This window comes from Oncorhynchus kisutch, linkage group LG26, assembly GCF_002021735.2.
Source record: "Oncorhynchus kisutch isolate 150728-3 linkage group LG26, Okis_V2, whole genome shotgun sequence".
Taxonomy (NCBI): domain Eukaryota; kingdom Metazoa; phylum Chordata; class Actinopteri; order Salmoniformes; family Salmonidae; genus Oncorhynchus; species Oncorhynchus kisutch.
This window is the reverse complement of record NC_034199.2, coordinates 23,413,531-23,431,341: the sequence shown is the minus strand read 5'-3', so window position 1 is coordinate 23,431,341 and position 17,811 is coordinate 23,413,531. Positions and strand designations below refer to the sequence as shown.

The 17,811-nt window shown below is 44.4% G+C and overlaps 1 protein-coding gene across 2 annotated transcripts in view; it reads right to left on the bottom strand.

Annotated features, from left to right (window-relative positions):
* LOC109871032 (synaptotagmin-like protein 5) overlaps positions 1-17,811 on the bottom strand; it is a 70,154-nt gene that overhangs the window by 4,462 nt on the left and 47,881 nt on the right. The window contains exons 6-11 of one of the 2 annotated variants that reach the window (XM_020461797.2): positions 10,966-11,083; positions 10,473-10,617; positions 9,693-9,790; positions 4,535-4,630; positions 999-1,067; positions 296-474 (exon numbers count right to left, since the gene is read on the bottom strand). In XM_020461797.2, the coding sequence (XP_020317386.1) occupies positions 296-474; positions 999-1,067; positions 4,535-4,630; positions 9,693-9,790; positions 10,473-10,617; positions 10,966-11,083 (705 nt within the window). The remainder of the gene's footprint in view (positions 1-295; positions 475-998; positions 1,068-4,534; positions 4,631-9,692; positions 9,791-10,472; positions 10,618-10,965; positions 11,084-17,811) is intronic. The other variant, XM_031806258.1, reaches the window with a different exon arrangement.

Below are 17,811 nucleotides of genomic sequence, written 5' to 3'. Positions count from 1 at the left end.
AAAGGATTCCAAAAGGGTTCTGTGGCTGTCCCCATAGGATAACCTTTTTTGGTACCATGTAAGACCCTTTTTGGCTCCAGGTAGAACTCTATTTGGTTCTATGTAGAACCATCTGTGGAAAGGAATCTATATGGAACCCAAAAGGGTTCTACTAGGAACCAAAAGGGTTCTACCTGGAACCAAAAGGGGTTCTTTAAAGGGTTCTCCTGTCGGGACAGCCAAAGAACCCTTTTTGGTTCTATATAGCACCTTTTCTTCTTAGAGTGTAGGTTCTTCAGTGTGTGTGTGCCCTTACGCATCTGTGCGTTGCTTCCTCTCATCCCCGGTGGCCAGGTTGCGACACTCCTTCACCAGGACATTGAGAGCGCCTGTCTTATAGCTGTAGCTGATGTTCAACAGCAGCTCCCCACTCACATTGGCGTTGCCATAGTCACCGGTCTCACTGTACATACTCATCATACTGTTCAGACTGCTCTGTGAGGAGAAGAGAGGGGGCAAGAGAAGGGGAGAAATGGTAGATAGAATAGAGAAGATGGGTAGTGAGAGAGCAAGTGAGGGGTACGAGACAGCAAAATGAGTACAATAGTGTAATAGAGGGGGGAGATGGGAGAGGAAAAGAACAGAATGGAGAAAAGAGAAGTAGAGGATTGGGGTAGAGAATCAGAACAGATGAGGGTGAGAGAAGAGGACAGTCAGAGCAGGGGGAAATTTTAAAAAGAAGTAGAGGGAAAAGGAGGAGAGAGTAAGACAGATGTAGGCCTAGATAGCCTTTAGTCTTTCTGAAGGTAAAAATGCAGAATGGACAGATTGCGTCATTTGATGTGAGATGTATCTGGCAGGTGAATGTAATATCCTAATGATGATCTAATTTATGTCATAGAATGAGCCCGTATGAGTGGCAGCGATTGGAGCAGAGCGGCACAGCTTGGTGGAAATATATTCACAATAAGTGGGGCGCACACATGCAAGCATGCACACACAAGGAGGCAAGGACTCACAGTCTCTGCGTCCGAGTCGCCAGGGAGACTGAGGTAGCCCCATTTCCTCTCTGAGCCAGGAGTAGAAGACTAGCAGCCAGAGGAAGAATAGACCCAGAGCCAGCAGTGGGAGGAGGAGACGGAGAGAGGAGGGAAGAGAGGTGATACATGTGTACAAGTGTAAATAGGACAGAGACAAGGGGAAAGACCCTAAGTACAAGAGCAGAAACTCCAGACACCCCATCACCAGATGCTGTGACAGAACAGAATCTAGCAGGGTTGCCATGGTGTTTATCTGATGAAGTAGGAACTGATTTGATCTCCTCCGGGGATAACATGAATAAACAGGGATGGACAAAGCAGGCTGACAACACCAGTAAATATCAAAGGCAACTACACACAGGTGCTTGGCCCAAGGAAACAGGTCCAGGTAGAGCAGTGGATACAATGAGAAGCAGCCTTTCTGGGCCTCAGTTAGGATTTATTTATTTAACTAGGCAAGTCAGTTAAGAACATATTCTTATTCACAATGACAGCCTACCCCGGACAATACTGGGCACGGCCCTATGGGACTCCCAATCACAGCCAGAAGTGATGCAGCCTGGATTTGAACCAGGGACTACAGTGACACCACTTGCACTGAGATGCAGTGCCTTAGACCGCAGCGCCATTTCGGGCATACATGAACATTATAGAAATAATTGTTGCTGTAGATATCTATTTTGTGTGTGTATGTATGTGTGTTTCCCTCATCCACCCCTATCCATCCCTAGTACAGCCATCAAACATTGTGTTCTATTCATACATTATTTTCGAGTATGGAGATTCACAGAAGCCAGTCACCATTCATCTGAATAATCTCCTTAATCATGGCTCTCCACCTCTGCTGTTATTGAGAGCAGATCCCACTGCCAGAATGAATGCTGTTAGCCATGTCTGGGGTGAAATCATAAATGTCAGACAGGCAGGGGATGCGTGTCTCTTGTTAACATAGCAATGTCTCAGAATAACACTGAGGGGGTTTCAGTGGCGTAAATACGTAGATAAGCCAGCAATGACAGTACATAGCTAATTGGTTAGTGTAACCTAGTGTTGATTTTTCAGTGTAACATTTATTGTGTTGATTCAGGTGTTAAATGAACTCTGTTATTGTTACATTAACACTTATTGGTGTAAAATAACCCCAGTGTTGGTGTTAATAAGCAGTGTTAAACCAAATCTGGTTTACTTCAAATATCATCCAGTTTCATGAAAAACATTTTGATTGTGCATGACCTTCAACACTGAAAAGTGTGGACCTGTATAGACACTGGACCAGTGTTAAAAGTGACACTCTCTGTGTTGATCTAACACTGAAGAATTTGCTGTGTGATGTGTATTAAGCCGGTATTGAAAAAAATCAACCAATCGTGTCCTTTATTATCCCAGTGGCAAAATGTGTTATGAGAAAATAAATGTAAATGTTGTGAAGCCAGGCATACATACACTACCGGTCCAAAGTTTTAGAACATTACTCGTTCAAGGGTTTTTATTTTTACGATTTTATACATTGTAGATTAATAATGAAGACATCAAAACTATGAAATAACACATAAGGAATCATGTAGTTAACCAAGCAAGTGTTAAACAAATCAAAATATATTTTCTATTTGAGATTCTTCAAATAGCCACCCTTTGCCTTGATGAGAGCTTTGCAAACTCTTGGCTTTCTCTCAAACAGCTTCACCTGGAATGCTTTTCCAACAGTCTTGAAGGAGCACTTGTTGGCTCTATTTCCTTCACTCTGCGGTCCGACTCATCCCAAATCATCTCAATTTGGTTGAGGTCGGGGGATTGTGGAGGCCAGGTCATCTGACGCAGCACTCCAACACTCTCCTTCTTGGTCAAATAGCTCGTACACAGCGTGGAGGTGTGTTGGTTCATTGTGTGTTGGTTCATCAAATAATAGTCCCACTAACCAGATGGGATGGCATATTGCTGGGATAGCCATGCTGGTTGTAACCTTTATTTAACTAGGCAAGTCAGTTAAGAACAAATTCTTATTTACAATGACAGCCTACTGGGGAACAGTGGGTTAACTGCATTGTTCAGGGGCAGAACGACAGATTTGTACCTTGTCAACTCAGGGATTCAATCCAGCAACCTTTCGGTTATTGGCCCAACACTCTAATCAATGGGCTACCTTGAATTCTAAATCAATCACAGCAAAGCACCCCCACACCATAACACCTCCTCCATGCTTTACGGTGGGAAATACACATGCGGAGATCAACCGTTCAACTATTCTGCATCTCACAAAGACACAGCGGTTGGAACCAAAAATCTCACATTTGGACTCCAGATCAGAGGACAGATTTCCACCAGTCTAATGTCCATTACTCGTGTTTCTTGGCCCAAGCAAGTCTCTTCTTCTCCTAGGTGTCCTTTAGTAGTGGTTTCTTTGCAGCAATTTGACCATGAAGGCCTGATTCACGCAGTCTCCTCTGAACAGTTGATGTTGAAATGTGTCTGTTACTTGAACTCTGAAGCATTTACTCGGGCTGCAATTTCTGAGGCTGGTAACTCTAATGAACTTCTCCTCTGCAGCAGAGGTATCTCGGGGTCTTCAATTCCTGTGGCGGTCCTCATGAGAGACAGTTTCATCATAGTGCTTGATGGTTTTTGCGACTGCACTTGAAGAAACTTTCAAAGTTCTTGAAATTTTCCATATTGACTGACCTTGACTGACCATGTCTTAAAGTAATAATGGACTGTCGTTTCTCTTTGCTTATTTGAGCTGTTCTTGCCATAATATGGACTTGGTCTTTTACGGAATGGGGCGATCTTCTGTATACCCCTTTACCTTGTCACAACACAACTGATTGGTTAAAATGCATTAAGAAGGAAATAAATTCCACAAATTAACTTTTAAGAAGGCACCCCTGTTAATTGAAATACATTATACAAGCTGGTTGAGAGAATGCCAAGAGTGTGCAAAGCTGTAATCAAGGCAAAGGGTGGCTATTTGAGGAATAACTCTCAAATTTGATTTGGTTAACACTTTTTTTGGTTACTACATGATTCCATATGTGTTATTTCATAGTTTTGTATTCACTATTATTGTACAATGTAGAAAAGTGTTAAAATAAAGAAAAACCCTTTAATGAGTAGGTGTTCTAAAACGTTCGGCCGGTAGTGTACATATGCTATACATACAGTATATAACAAAAAACCTGTGAGTTCAGACTAATTAGTCATTAGACTAATGGCTCCAACAAGTGCTGTGTCTTTATGTGAGCTCTGCTGTGAAGTGTGTTTGTGACACTGCTCTGCTGTTCCTCAGCCCTTGGGCCACTGTTCACACTCATCCCTCTTCTTGGGCCCTTTCTCTGTGTGTGTGTGTGTGTGTGTGTGTGTGTGTGTGTGTGTGTGTGTGTGTGTGTGTGTGTGTGTGTGTGTGTGTGTGTGTGTGTGTGTGTGTGTGTGTGTGTGTGTGTGTGTGTGTGTGTGTGTGTGTGTGCCAGAGAAGGACAGAGTAATTGTTTTGAGTGTTGTGTGTTAGTGAGGGTGGGTATTACCGTGGACATAGCGTTGCTCACGCGTCGGCTGGTGGCCTTGCTGTGTGCCGACATCAGAGCATCGATGTCCTCGTCTTTCTCAGCATTATTAAACTCCTGTGGAACACATAAACTATCAGAGGAGACATCAGCCCATTAAATCTCCATGTACATTCTCAGTAAGGAGGCCACACAGTGTCAACCTATCGTATCAGTCTGTTTCCAGTGGCAACTTTAAATTCAATCAGACAGGTCAGGACAGAGTGTGTTAATTAGATGACCCACTCATCGCACATGCTGTCTTTGAGATCTTTGCAAGTGTGTGTGTGCGCGTGCGTGTGTGTGTGTCCGTGCACATGTGTGAGTGTGTGTACTCACACGTGTAAACAGATCAGACTGTTTATTCAAATGCACACTTACAGTAAATACAGAGGAGTAGTGACCCTAAGCCAGTTGTTAAAATCTTTACCTGCTTCACCACACAGCCTTCAGCCCTGCTCCACAGCCCTGCTACTGAGCAGGTGTTGATGTGAGCCTACACTCACTAATTAACTCCTAACTGGGCTCCTTATTGAAGCTCATATCTCATTCATACAGTTGTGTTAATCAGACAGACTTGATATGGATAGGATGTATAGATTAGAGCAGGATTTTCCAAACCCCCCTAGGTGCACGTTTTGGTTTTTGCACTAGCAAAATAACAAACTCATCGTCAAGATTTGATTATTTTAATCAGCTGTGTAGCGCTAGGGCAAAACCCAAAATGTGCACCCAGGGGGTGGATTAGAGGACGTCTGGATTAGAGGACGTCCACTGTACTGTGCTGTGCACTTTCTGTATGGAGCAAATTCTCCAGTGTTAAATCAACACTGTGAGGATTAAATTTAACACTGGTCCAGTGTTTATATGGGTCCACACCTTTGATTGTTAAATTACCACTGTGCTTAGTGCTGACGCTGTTACACTTTGTCAGTGTTAGACTACACTTTGTCAGTGTTAGGGAATTAACACTTTCAGTGTTATGCAATAGCACCTCATATAGTATTTTAACACTAGGAAGTGTGTACAGTTTGCAACAATGGTGTTATTGCATAACACTGAATATGTTAATTCCCTAACACTGACAAATTATAACAGCGTCAGCAATAAGCATAGTGTTAATTTAACCCTCAAACGTGTGGGCTCGTATAGACACTGGCCCAGTGTTACATTTAACACTGTCAGAGTCAAAAATAAAATATTCCCAGTTTAGAGCGTTCTTGATTAATTCTTAATTTTCCCCCTATGTTTACTGAAACCGGTCATATTCAGCGAGTGTTGCGCTGTCCTAAATTCATCAGTTATTAAAATTAAATCAAATCAAATTTTCTGCACTCTGGCACACAGATGAGAGTGCTCTGAAATCAGAGTAGACAGCCAGAGTGAATTTGCGAACGCAAGAGATATGCTAACTGGACAAAAGTCATTCAAGTTCTTCCTAGCTAACCAAAAACAACTTTATAAGAGATTTTATTAAAATAGGTTACATTTGACTCAACATTCTGTAACACTAAGACATTGTTGGCGGAACAGACTGATGCAGTTCAGTACATGATTAACATAATTCACCAATACATTTCTTGGTAGTTAAAAAAATATTGCTTCTAGGTGGTAAATAACAGCTGGCCTGGGACATTGTTTTCTGCCTCCATTCGGGATGCACTGTTTCAGTTTCAATGATTCAATATTTTGGACAAAACGGACGAATGTAACTAAGGCTGGCAATGTCAACACAATCAAACTAGCAAGGGCAATGATCACAAATCAGCCATAACACGGCTAATAGGCTAGCGTATCTATTTATGTATCAAGCTAAAAACACGGAGCCTAATTTTAGCTAGATAGCTAGCTAGCTGCTAGGAGGATGTCATGTCATTGGAGAAGTGGGTGAAGGACTGACTTTTCCCCCTCATATTGTTTTTCAGTGGCTATATACAGCTTGAGATGCAGGTCTCATTTGGTTAGCTTGAATTACTTTTGTCCAGTTAGCATATCTCTTGCATTCACAAATTCACTCTGGCTATCTACTCAGACGTCCTTGTGCCAGAGTGCAAAATAACAGATGAATTTAGGAACGTGCAACACCTGCTGAATATGACCGGTTTCAATAAATGCAGGTAAAGAAAGTAATAGTTAATCACGAACGCTTTAGATAACATGTAACAGCCTAACCAGCTCTGATAGGGCGATTCTAAAATGGTCAGAGTGAGGTGTTCTCTCATTTGTGTCTGGAAGCACACTGCATGGCTAAAAGTATGTGACAATTGCTCGTCGAACATCTCATTCCAAAATCATTAGCATTAATATGGAGCTGGTCCACTCTTTGCTGCTGTAACAGCCTCCACTCTTCTGGAAAGGCTTTCCACTAGATGTTAGAACATTGCTGCGGGGACTTGCTGCCATTCAGCCACAAGAGCATTAATGAGGTCGGGCACTGTTGGGCGATTAGGCCTGGCTCGCAGTCGATGTTCCAATTCATCCCAAAGGTGTTCGATGGGGTTGAGGTCAGGGCTCTGTGCAGGCCAGTCATGTTCTTCCACACCAATCTTGACAATCCATTTCTGTATGGACCTCACTTTGTGCACGGAGGCATTGTCATGTTGAAACAGAAAAGGGCCGTCCCCAAACTGTTGGCACAAAGTTGGAAGCACAGAATCGTCTAGAATGTCATTGTATGATGTAGCATTAATATTTCTCTTCACTGGAACTAAGGGGACTAGCCCGAACCATGAAAAACAGCCCCAGACCATTATTCCTCCTCCACTAAACTTTACAGTTGGCACGATGCATTCGGGCAGGTAGTGTTCTCCTGGCATCCGCCAAACCCAGATTTGTCCATCGGAGTGCCAGATGGTGAAGAGTGATTCATCACTCCAGAGAACGTGTTTCCACTGCTCCAGAGTTCAATGGCAGCGAGCTTTACACCACTCCAGCCGAGGCTTGGCATTGTGCAAGGTGATCTTAGGCTTGTGTGTGGCTGCTCGGCCTTGGAAACCCATTTCATGAAGCTCCCAACAAACAAAGCAGTTTGGAACTCAGTAGTGAGTGTTGCAACCGAGAACAGACAATTCCCGTTCCCGGTCCCGTTCTCCGAGCTTGTGTGGCTTAGCACTTCACGGCTGAGCCGTTGTTGCTGCTAGACATTTCCACTTCACACTAACAGCACTTACAGTTCACCAGGGCAGCTCTAGCAGGGCAAAAATTTGACAAACTGACTTGTTGGAAAGGTGGCATCCTATGACGGTGCCACATTGAAAGTCACAGCTCTTCAGTAAGGCCATTCTACTGCCAATGTTTGTCTATGGAGATGCATGGCTATGTGCTCGATTTTATACACCTGTCATCAACGGGTGTGTCTGACATAGCCGAGTCCACTAATTTGAAGTGGTGTCCACATACTTTTGTGCATATAGTGTACCACGGCTGTCAGCCAATCAGCATTCAGAGCTTGAACCACCCAGTTTATAATCCTCATTATACAGGTGGGTCTAATCCTGGATGTTGATTGGTTACAACCGCATTCCAGCCAGTATCTATTCCACAAGTTACCACAGGCTAAATCTATTACATTGAAATGGCTATTTACTCTTTTCCATCTTATATATATATATATATATATATATATATATATATATATATATATATATATATATATATATATATATATATATATATACAGTGGGGCAAAAAAGTATTTAGTCAGCCACCAATTGTGCAAGTTCTCCCACTTAAAAAGATGAGAGAGGCCTGTGGAAAATAAGTATTTGGTCAATAACAAAAGTTTCTCAATACTTTGTTATATACTCTTTGTTGGCAATGACAGAGGTCAAGCGTTTTCTGTAAGTCTTCACAAGGTTTTCACACACACTTGCTGGTATTTTGGCCCATTCCTCCATGCAGATCTCCTCTAGAGCAGTGATGTTTTGGGGCTGTTGCTGGGCAACACGGACTTTCAACTCCCTCCAAAGATTTTCTATGGGGTTGAGATCTGGAGACTGGCTAGTCCACTCCAGGACCTTGAAATGCTTCTTACGAAGCCACTCCTTCGATGCCCGGGTGGTGTGTTTGGGATCATTGTCATGCTGAAAAACCCAGCCACGTTTCATCTTCAATGCCCTTGCTGATGGAAGGAGGTTTTCACTTAAAATCTCACGATACATGGCCCCATTCATTCTTTCCTTTACACGGATCAGTCGTCCTGGTCCCTTTGCAGAAAAACAGCCCCAAAGCATGATGTTTCCACCCCCATGCATCACAGTAGGTATGCTGTTCAGACGGGCCTGGACATGTACTGGCTTAAGCAGGGGGACACGTCTGGCACTGCAGGATTTGAGTCCCTGGCGATGTAGTGTGTTACTGATGGTAGGCTTTGTTACTTTGGTCTCAGCTCTCTGCAGGTCATTCACTAGGTCCCCCAGTGTGGTTCTGGGATTTTTGCTCATCGTTCTTGTGATTATTTTGACCCCACAGGGTGAGATCTTGCGTGGAGCCCCAGATCGAGGGAGATTATCAGTGGTCTTGTATGTCTTCCATTTCCTAATAATTGCTCCCACAGTTGATTTCTTCAAACCAAGCTGCTTACCTATTGCAGATTCAGTCTTCCCAGCCTGGTGCAGGTCTACAATTTAGTTTCTGGTGTCCTTTGACAGCTCTTTGGTCTTGGCCATAGTGGAGTTTGGAGTGTGACTGTTTGAGGTTGTGGACAGTCTTTTATACTGATAACAAGTTCAAACAGGTGCCATTAATACAGGTAACAAGAAATAGCATTGTATTTGGTCAAACACGTTTTTTTTCAACAGTTTTCTAAGAGCTGGAAGCAAGCTGATTGGTGTGCTGTTAGAATCAGTAAAGGCCGCTTTACCACTCTTGGACAAAATGACTTTGGCTTCCCTCCAGGCCTGAGGACACATACCTTCCTCTAGACTCAGATTAAAGATATGACAGATAGGAGTGTCTGTCTGTCTGTCTGTCTGTCTGTCTGTCTGTCTGTCTGTCTGTCTGTCTGTCTGTCTGTCTGTCTGTCTGTCTGTCTGTCTGTCTGTCTGTCTGTCTGTCTGTCTGTCTGTCTGTCTGTCTGTCTGTCTCTGTCTCTGTCTCTGTCTCTGTCTCTGTCTGTCTGTGTCTGTCTGTCTGTCTGTACCGGTTCATTGAGCCCAGGGACAGAGTGGCTCCTCAGACTGAGGGCCTCATCACTGGCAGAACCAGGAACAGACAGGTCCACCTCAGAACGACTACGATCTAGAGAGAGAGAGAGAGATGAGAGGAGGGAGTGACAAGGTATTACCTTCCCACAGCCACACATAGAAACAGTTCTCCTCAGTACTGTCACAGCCATGCTTAATGACACTAATTGGAGTTGTTATGAAATGCTAATATGTGACAGAGCGCCATATGCTGCTACAACAGCCAGCTGTTACTGGGTGAGATGAGAAAGGTGTCTGAGTAGAGAAAGGGGGAAATAGAGAAAGGGAGGAGAGAGGAAACGTAGAGAGGGAGACAATGAGAAACAAGAAGAGGAGAGTGTGTGACCGTAAAAGAGCAATCGAGAGAGAAAAAGAGGAAGAGAGGAGAGAGAGAGAGAGAGAGAAAGAGAGGAGTGAGAGAGCGAGAGAAAGAGGAAGAGAGGAGTGTGAGAGAGTGAGAGCAACATAAGTGCTACAACCCACCCTGACGATCGAAGGACTTGGCTCCAAAGCTCCCAATCTAATAGAACACCTCCTAACCTTCTGAAACACCTCCATAAAAACTATGATATTAAAGGCTTCATCTTCATCATCTTCATGCTCCCCTATCAGATTAAATCTCAGGAAACAAGTAATTGAATTTGTTTTCTGGGGTTTGTGAAACAGAGAGATTCCTGTCTCTCTCTATAGGTGTTCACATACACACATGGTGGAGGACTGTGTTGTCATGATGATACCTGAAGACACGGAGGCCCTGGAGACAGCGATGGTGGGGGTGGCGGTGCCAGGCTCCATCCTGCCATGCCCGGTGACGGTTTCGGCCATCTTGTCAAACACGCTGTCGCTGGAGTGGAAACTAGCCACGCTCTCTGCTCCGTCCGGCTACATACACATATACAGACACACACACAGAGGTGTGTTAAAAATCACATATTCTATGAGCGTGTTTGTGTTTATTTAACCTATATTTAACTAGGCAAGTCAGTTAAGAACCAATTCTTATTTATAATGACGGTCTACCCTGGCCAAACCCTAAGCCGGAAGACACTGGGCCAATTGTGCTCCGCCCTATGGGACTCCCAATCATGGCCGGTTGTGATACAGCCTGGAATCAAACCAGGGTCTGTAGTGACGCCTCTAGCACTGAGATGCAGTGCCTTAGACCGCTGCGCCACTCGGGAGCCTATGAGAGCATGAAACTGTGTTATTGTGTGAAGTTGGGTTGCTGACCCTGACCCTCCTGGTCTTGCTGCTGGGTGTAGGGGACCTGTCCCTCTCCAGGGTTTGGGAGTGCAGGTTGTTGGGTACAGTAGGGAACCCTAAGGTCTCCAGAGCCACAGCACTGCCCCTGAGGAAAACACAGAATACAAACCATCACATTACACATCATACACACTGGAATAACACACATGAGATTCTGATGATTCGGGTTAGGGTTTTGATCAGGGTGTGAACATTAAGCAAAGGTTTGGGTTTGGGTTTGGGTTATGGCTAGGGCTGTGGCTGTGGCGGTCACAACATTTTGTTAGCCGGTGATTGTCAAGCAAATAACTTTTGGTCTCATGGTAATTGACTGTTAATTAACATAAACATATTTAGCATCTTCTGGCTTCCATACATTTATTTATTTACCTTTATTTAACCAGGTAGGCAAGTTGAGAACAAGTTCTCATTTACAATTGCGACCTGGCCAAGATAAAGCAAAGCAGTTCGACAGATAAAACGACACAGAGTTACACATGGAGTAAAAACAAACATACAGTCAATAATGCAGTATAAACAAGTCTATATACAATGTGAGCAAATGAGGTGAGAAGGGAGGTAAAGGCAAAAAAGGCCATGATGGCAAAGTAAATACAATATAGCAAGTAAAATACTGGAATGGTAGTTTTACAATGGAAGAATGTGCAAAGTAGAAATAAAAAATAATGGGGTGCAAAGGAGCAAAATAAATAAATAAATTAAAATTAAATACAGTTGGGAAAGAGGTAGTTGTTTGGGCTAAATTATAGGTGGGCTATGTACAGGTGCAGTAATCTGTGAGCTGCTCTGACAGTTGGTGCTTAAAGCTAGTGAGGGAGATAAGTGTTTCCAGTTTCAGAGATTTTTGTAGTTCGTTCCAGTCATTGGCAGCAGAGAACTGGAAGGAGAGACATAGCCTACAAGCCACTGATGCAGACCTTTGGAACATCTATTTAAAAAGTCTAATAAATCCATTAAATATAGCCCACACCTTCACAATAAATCCATTATTTATTTTAGACAGGCCTAAAGAAGCATGATATGAATAAAATGTAGTCTCTTTCAGAAGAACAGAATAGCATACTGAGTTGTCCTTATGTTAGGTCCTGATCTGGATATGCCACATGGCTGTGGGCTACACTAGTTCATTTAGCAGACAAGATTTGCTTAGAATTCTGTGGCATTATTTTATATTATTTCATAGTATGAAGAATACATTTGAACAAACCTGAATAAAATAGAAAGTATATGTTCTCCAAATAATATGAGGAATGTGCACATTCTGTGTTGAGCAATTAAGAAATAGGTACTCCTATATGCTTAATTTAAAGGTAATGTAACTTTAGTTGTTCTACAAACTTGGGCTATATGTTTTGATTTTTAGTACATTGTAAGGCTGCATGATGTGACTAATGATGATTTGAAAAAAAGTAGCTTGAAAGAGCTTGAAAGAGTTTGAGTAGCTTGAGTTCTGCTTAGGCTGTCATTCACAATTTGAGAAGCAGTTGATTATGCCTGAAATTGACCAACGGCATCCCCTTTGTGTGGCCGTAATAAACCCCCCAAAAACACAATGTCACGATCGTCGTCAGGGAAATGACCGGACCAAGGTGCAGCGTAGTGAGCGTACATTTTCCTTTATTAAGAATGTCGCCAACAACCAAACAAGAAACACGACCGTGCCGCTTCCTAGGGCTATACAGGCCAGTAACAAAGACAACTACCCACAACTAAGGTGGCAAAACAGGCTGCCTAAGTATGATTCCCAATCAGAGACAACGATAGACAGCTGCCTCTGATTGGGCACCACACTCGGCCAAACACACAGAAATACAAAACATAGAATGCCCACCCCACATCACACCCTGACCTAACCAAAGGTCAGGGCGTGACATACGATTATGCATGCAATGTTTTTATTGTGAAAGTGCATTTAGGTGAAAATTATCTTCCCCAAACTTGAAACTCACACGCTGATTATATATGCCAGTTAGGCGCTACACCCCTTGTAAAGCAGATTAATGTGTCCCCGTGATAAACTCTGCAAATTCTATTGACAGAAATCTGATTTTTGAGGTAAGAATAATTATTTTAACAAAATGTCTTTTAGTGATGGCTTTGTAGTTCCATTCACCAAACATATATCATGTTTATAACCAGTCTGTGTAGAGATATTTGATGCAAGTTAGCAATGCTAAAGTTTTAACATTTAGCTCAAATGGAAGCTAGATAATGGCTGCAAGGGTCAGGGTTAGTTGTAACAACTTGTGAAAAAATGTTACAACTAACCCTGACTAAAACTGGATGTTTTGGTAAATGTTTTCTTTTACTTCCAGCATGCCTAGAATCATGGAAAAGTAAGACAGACAGGGAGTACCTCTCCACACTTTGAAAAGAGCATCAAGTGATGTAACAGAGCAGGGGAAATCAATCCGATTGGTTGCAAAGTTGTATGGCATGTGTCATGTGACGCTGTGCAGATTCTGCAGAGAGAAATAGTAGCTACTGGAGAAGGGGTTGAGCGAACTTGTAGGCTTCTGTAGTGGAGACAAAACATTTTTCTACCCTGCCTAAAAGAATGGCAAGAAGCAAGCTTAAACAAACCACACTGAACAACAACACATTTTTGACTGCCTTCATGACATGTGAACAACGATGTGGAGGTAATACTTACTGACTTTATTGTCCCCAAGGGGAAATTTTGTTGCAGTGTCATGTACACATTTACAGTGGCATTTAAATACAAAACAAAATTGACAACTTTCATACCAATAAAATAAATAAAACATTTTTTAAAGCCTGCTGGCCTTACGGAGTCAATAGGAACATTAGCCTGCTGGCCTTACGGAGTCAATAGGAACATTAGCCTGCTGGCCTTACGGAGTCAATAGGAACATTAGCCTGCTGGCCTTACGGAGTCAATAGGAACATTAGCCTGCTGGCCTTACGGAGTCAATAGGAACATTAGCCTGCTGGCCTTACGGAGTCAATAGGAACATTAGCCTGCTGGCCTTACGGAGTCAATAGGAACATTAGCCTGCTGGCCTTACGGAGTCAATAGGAACATTAGCCTGCTGGCCTTACGGAGTCAATAGGAACATTAGCCTGCTGGCCTTACGGAGTCAATAGGAACATTAGCCTGCTGGCCTTACGGAGTCAATAGGAACATTAGCCTGCTGGCCTTACGGAGTCAATAGGAACATTAGCCTGCTGGCCTTACGGAGTCAATAGGAACATTAGCCTGCTGGCCTTACGGAGTCAATAGGAACATTAGCCTGCTGGCCTTACGGAGTCAATAGGAACATTAGCCTGCTGGCCTTACGGAGTCAATAGGAACATTAGCCTGCTGGCCTTACGGAGTCAATAGGAACATTAGCCTGCTGGCCTTACGGAGTCAATAGGAACATTAGCCTGCTGGCCTTACGGAGTCAATAGGAACATTAGCCTGCTGGCCTTACGGAGTCAATAGGAACATTAGCCTGCTGGCCTTACGGAGTCAATAGGAACATTAGCCTGCTGGCCTTACGGAGTCAATAGGAACATTAGCCTGCTGGCCTTACGGAGTCAATAGGAACATTAGCCTGCTGGCCTTACGGAGTCAATAGGAACATTAGCCTGCTGGCCTTACGGAGTCAATAGGAACATTAGCCTGCTGGCCTTACGGAGTCAATAGGAACATTAGCCTGCTGGCCTTACGGAGTCAATAGGAACATTAGCCTGCTGGCCTTACGGAGTCAATAGGAACATTAGCCTGCTGGCCTTACGGAGTCAATAGGAACATTAGCCTGCTGGCCTTACGGAGTCAATAGGAACATTAGCCTGCTGGCCTTACGGAGTCAATAGGAACATTAGCCTGCTGGCCTTACGGAGTCAATAGGAACATTAGCCTGCTGGCCTTACGGAGTCAATAGGAACATTAGCCTGCTGGCCTTACGGAGTCAATAGGAACATTAGCCTGCTGGCCTTACGGAGTCAATAGGAACATTAGCCTGCTGGCCTTACGGAGTCAATAGGAACATTAGCCTGCTGGCCTTACGGAGTCAATAGGAACATTAGCCTGCTGGCCTTACGGAGTCAATAGGAACATTAGCCTGCTGGCCTTACGGAGTCAATAGGAACATTAGCCTGCTGGCCTTACGGAGTCAATAGGAACATTAGCCTGCTGGCCTTACGGAGTCAATAGGAACATTAGCCTGCTGGCCTTACGGAGTCAATAGGAACATTAGCCTGCTGGCCTTACGGAGTCAATAGGAACATTAGCCTGCTGGCCTTACGGAGTCAATAGAACATTAGCCTGCTGGCCTTACGGAGTCAATAGGAACATTAGCCTGCTGGCCTTACGGAGTCCATAGGAACATTAGCCTGCTGCCTTACGGAGTCAATAGGAACATTAGCCTGCTGGCCTTACGGAGTCAATAGGAACATTAGCCTGCTGGCCTTACGGAGTCAATAGGAACATTAGCCTGCTGGCCTTACGGAGTCAATAGGAACATTAGCCTGCTGGCCTTACGGAGTCAATAGGAACATTAGCCTGCTGGCCTTACGGAGTCAATAGGAACATTAGCCTGCTGGCCTTACGGAGTCAATAGGAACATTAGCCTGCTGGCCTTACGGAGTCAATAGGAAACATTAGCCTGCTGGCCTTACGGAGTCAATAGGAACATTAGCCTGCTGGCCTTACGGAGTCAATAGGAACATTAGCCTGCTGGCCTTACGGAGTCAATAGGAACATTAGCCTGCTGGCCTTACGGAGTCAATAGGACCTACGAGTCATAGACATAGCCGCTGGCCTTACGGAGTCAATAGGAACATTAGCCTGCTGGCCTTACGGAGTCAATAGGAACATTAGCCTGCTGGCCTTACGGAGTCAATAGGAACATTAGCCTGCTGGCCCTTACGGAGTCAATAGGAACATTAGCCTGCTGGCCTTACGGAGTCAATAGGAACATTAGCCTGCTGGCCTTACGGAGTCAATAGGAAACATTAGCCTGCTGGCCTTACGGAGTCAATAGGAACATTAGCCTGCTGGCCTTACGGAGTCAATAGGAACATTAGCCTGCTGGCCTTTACGGAGTCAATAGGAACATTTAGCCTGCTGGCCTTACGGAGTCAATAGGAACATTAGCCTGCTGGCCTTAACGGAGTCAATAGGAACATTAGCCTGCTGGCCTTACGGAGTCAATAGGAAATTAGCCTGCTGGCCTTACGGAGTCAAAGGAACATTAGCCTGCTGGCCTTACGGAGTCATAGGAACATTAGCCTGCTGGCCTTACGGAGTCAATAGGAACATTAGGCCTGCTGGCCTTACGGGAGTCAATAGGAACATTAGCCTGCTGGCCTTACGGAGTCAATAGGAACATTAGCCTGCTGGCCTTACGGAGTCAATAGGAACATTAGCCTGCTGGCCCTTACGGAGTCAATAGGAACATTAGCCTGCTGGCCTTACGGAGTCAATAGGAACATTAGCCTGCTGGCCTTACGGAGTCAATAGGAACATTAGCCTGCTGGCCTTACGGAGTCAATAGGAACATTAGCCTGCTGGCCTTACGGAGTCAATAGGAACATTAGCCTGCTGGCCTTACGGAGTCAATAGGAACATTAGCCTGCTGGCCTTACGGAGTCAATAGGAACATTAGCCTGCTGGCCTTACGGAGTCAATAGGAACATTAGCCTGCTGGCCTTACGGAGTCAATAGGAACATTAGCCTGCTGGCCTTACGGAGTCAATAGGAACATTAGCCTGCTGGCCCTTACGGAGTCAATAGGAACATTAGCCTGCTGGCCTTACGGAGTCAATAGGAACATTAGCCTGCTGGCCTTACGGAGTCAATAGGAACATTAGCCTGCTGGCCTTACGGAGTCAATAGGAACATTAGCCTGCTGGCCTTACGGAGTCAATAGGAACATTAGCCTGCTGGCCTTACGGAGTCAATAGGAACATTAGCCTGCTGGCCTTACGGAGTCAATAGGAACATTAGCCTGCTGGCCTTACGGAGTCAATAGGAACATTAGCCTGCTGGCCTTACGGAGTCAATAGGAACATTAGCCTGCTGGCCTTACGGAGTCAATAGGAACATTAGCCTGCTGGCCTTACGGAGTCAATAGGAACATTAGCCTGCTGGCCTTACGGAGTCAATAGGAACATTAGCCTGCTGGCCTTACGGAGTCAATAGGAACATTAGCCTGCTGGCCTTACGGAGTCAATAGGAACATTAGCCTGCTGGCCTTACGGAGTCAATAGGAACATTAGCCTGCTGGCCTTACGGAGTCAATAGGAACATTAGCCTGCTGGCCTTACGGAGTCAATAGGAACATTAGCCTGCTGGCCTTACGGAGTCAATAGGAACATTAGCCTGCTGCCTTACGGAGTCAATAGGAACATTAGCCTGCTGGCCTTACGGAGTCAATAGGAACATTAGCCTGCTGGCCTTACGGAGTCAATAGGAACATTAGCCTGCTGGCCTTACGGAGTCAATAGGAACATTAGCCTGCTGGCCTTACGGAGTCAATAGGAACATTAGCTGCTGGCCTTACGGAGTCAATAGGAACATTAGCCTGCTGGCCTTACGGAAGTCAATAGGAACATTAGCCTGCTGGCCTTACGGAGTCAATAGGAACATTAGCCTGCTGGCCTTACGAGTCAATAGGAACATTAGCCTGCTGGCCTTACGGAGTCAATAGGAACATTAGCCTGCTGGCCTTACGGAGTCAATAGGAACATTAGCCTGCTGGCCTTACGGAGTCAATAGGAACATTAGCCTGCTGGCCTTACGGAGTCAATAGGAACATTAGCCTGCTGGCCTTACGGAGTCAATAGGAACATTAGCCTGCTGGC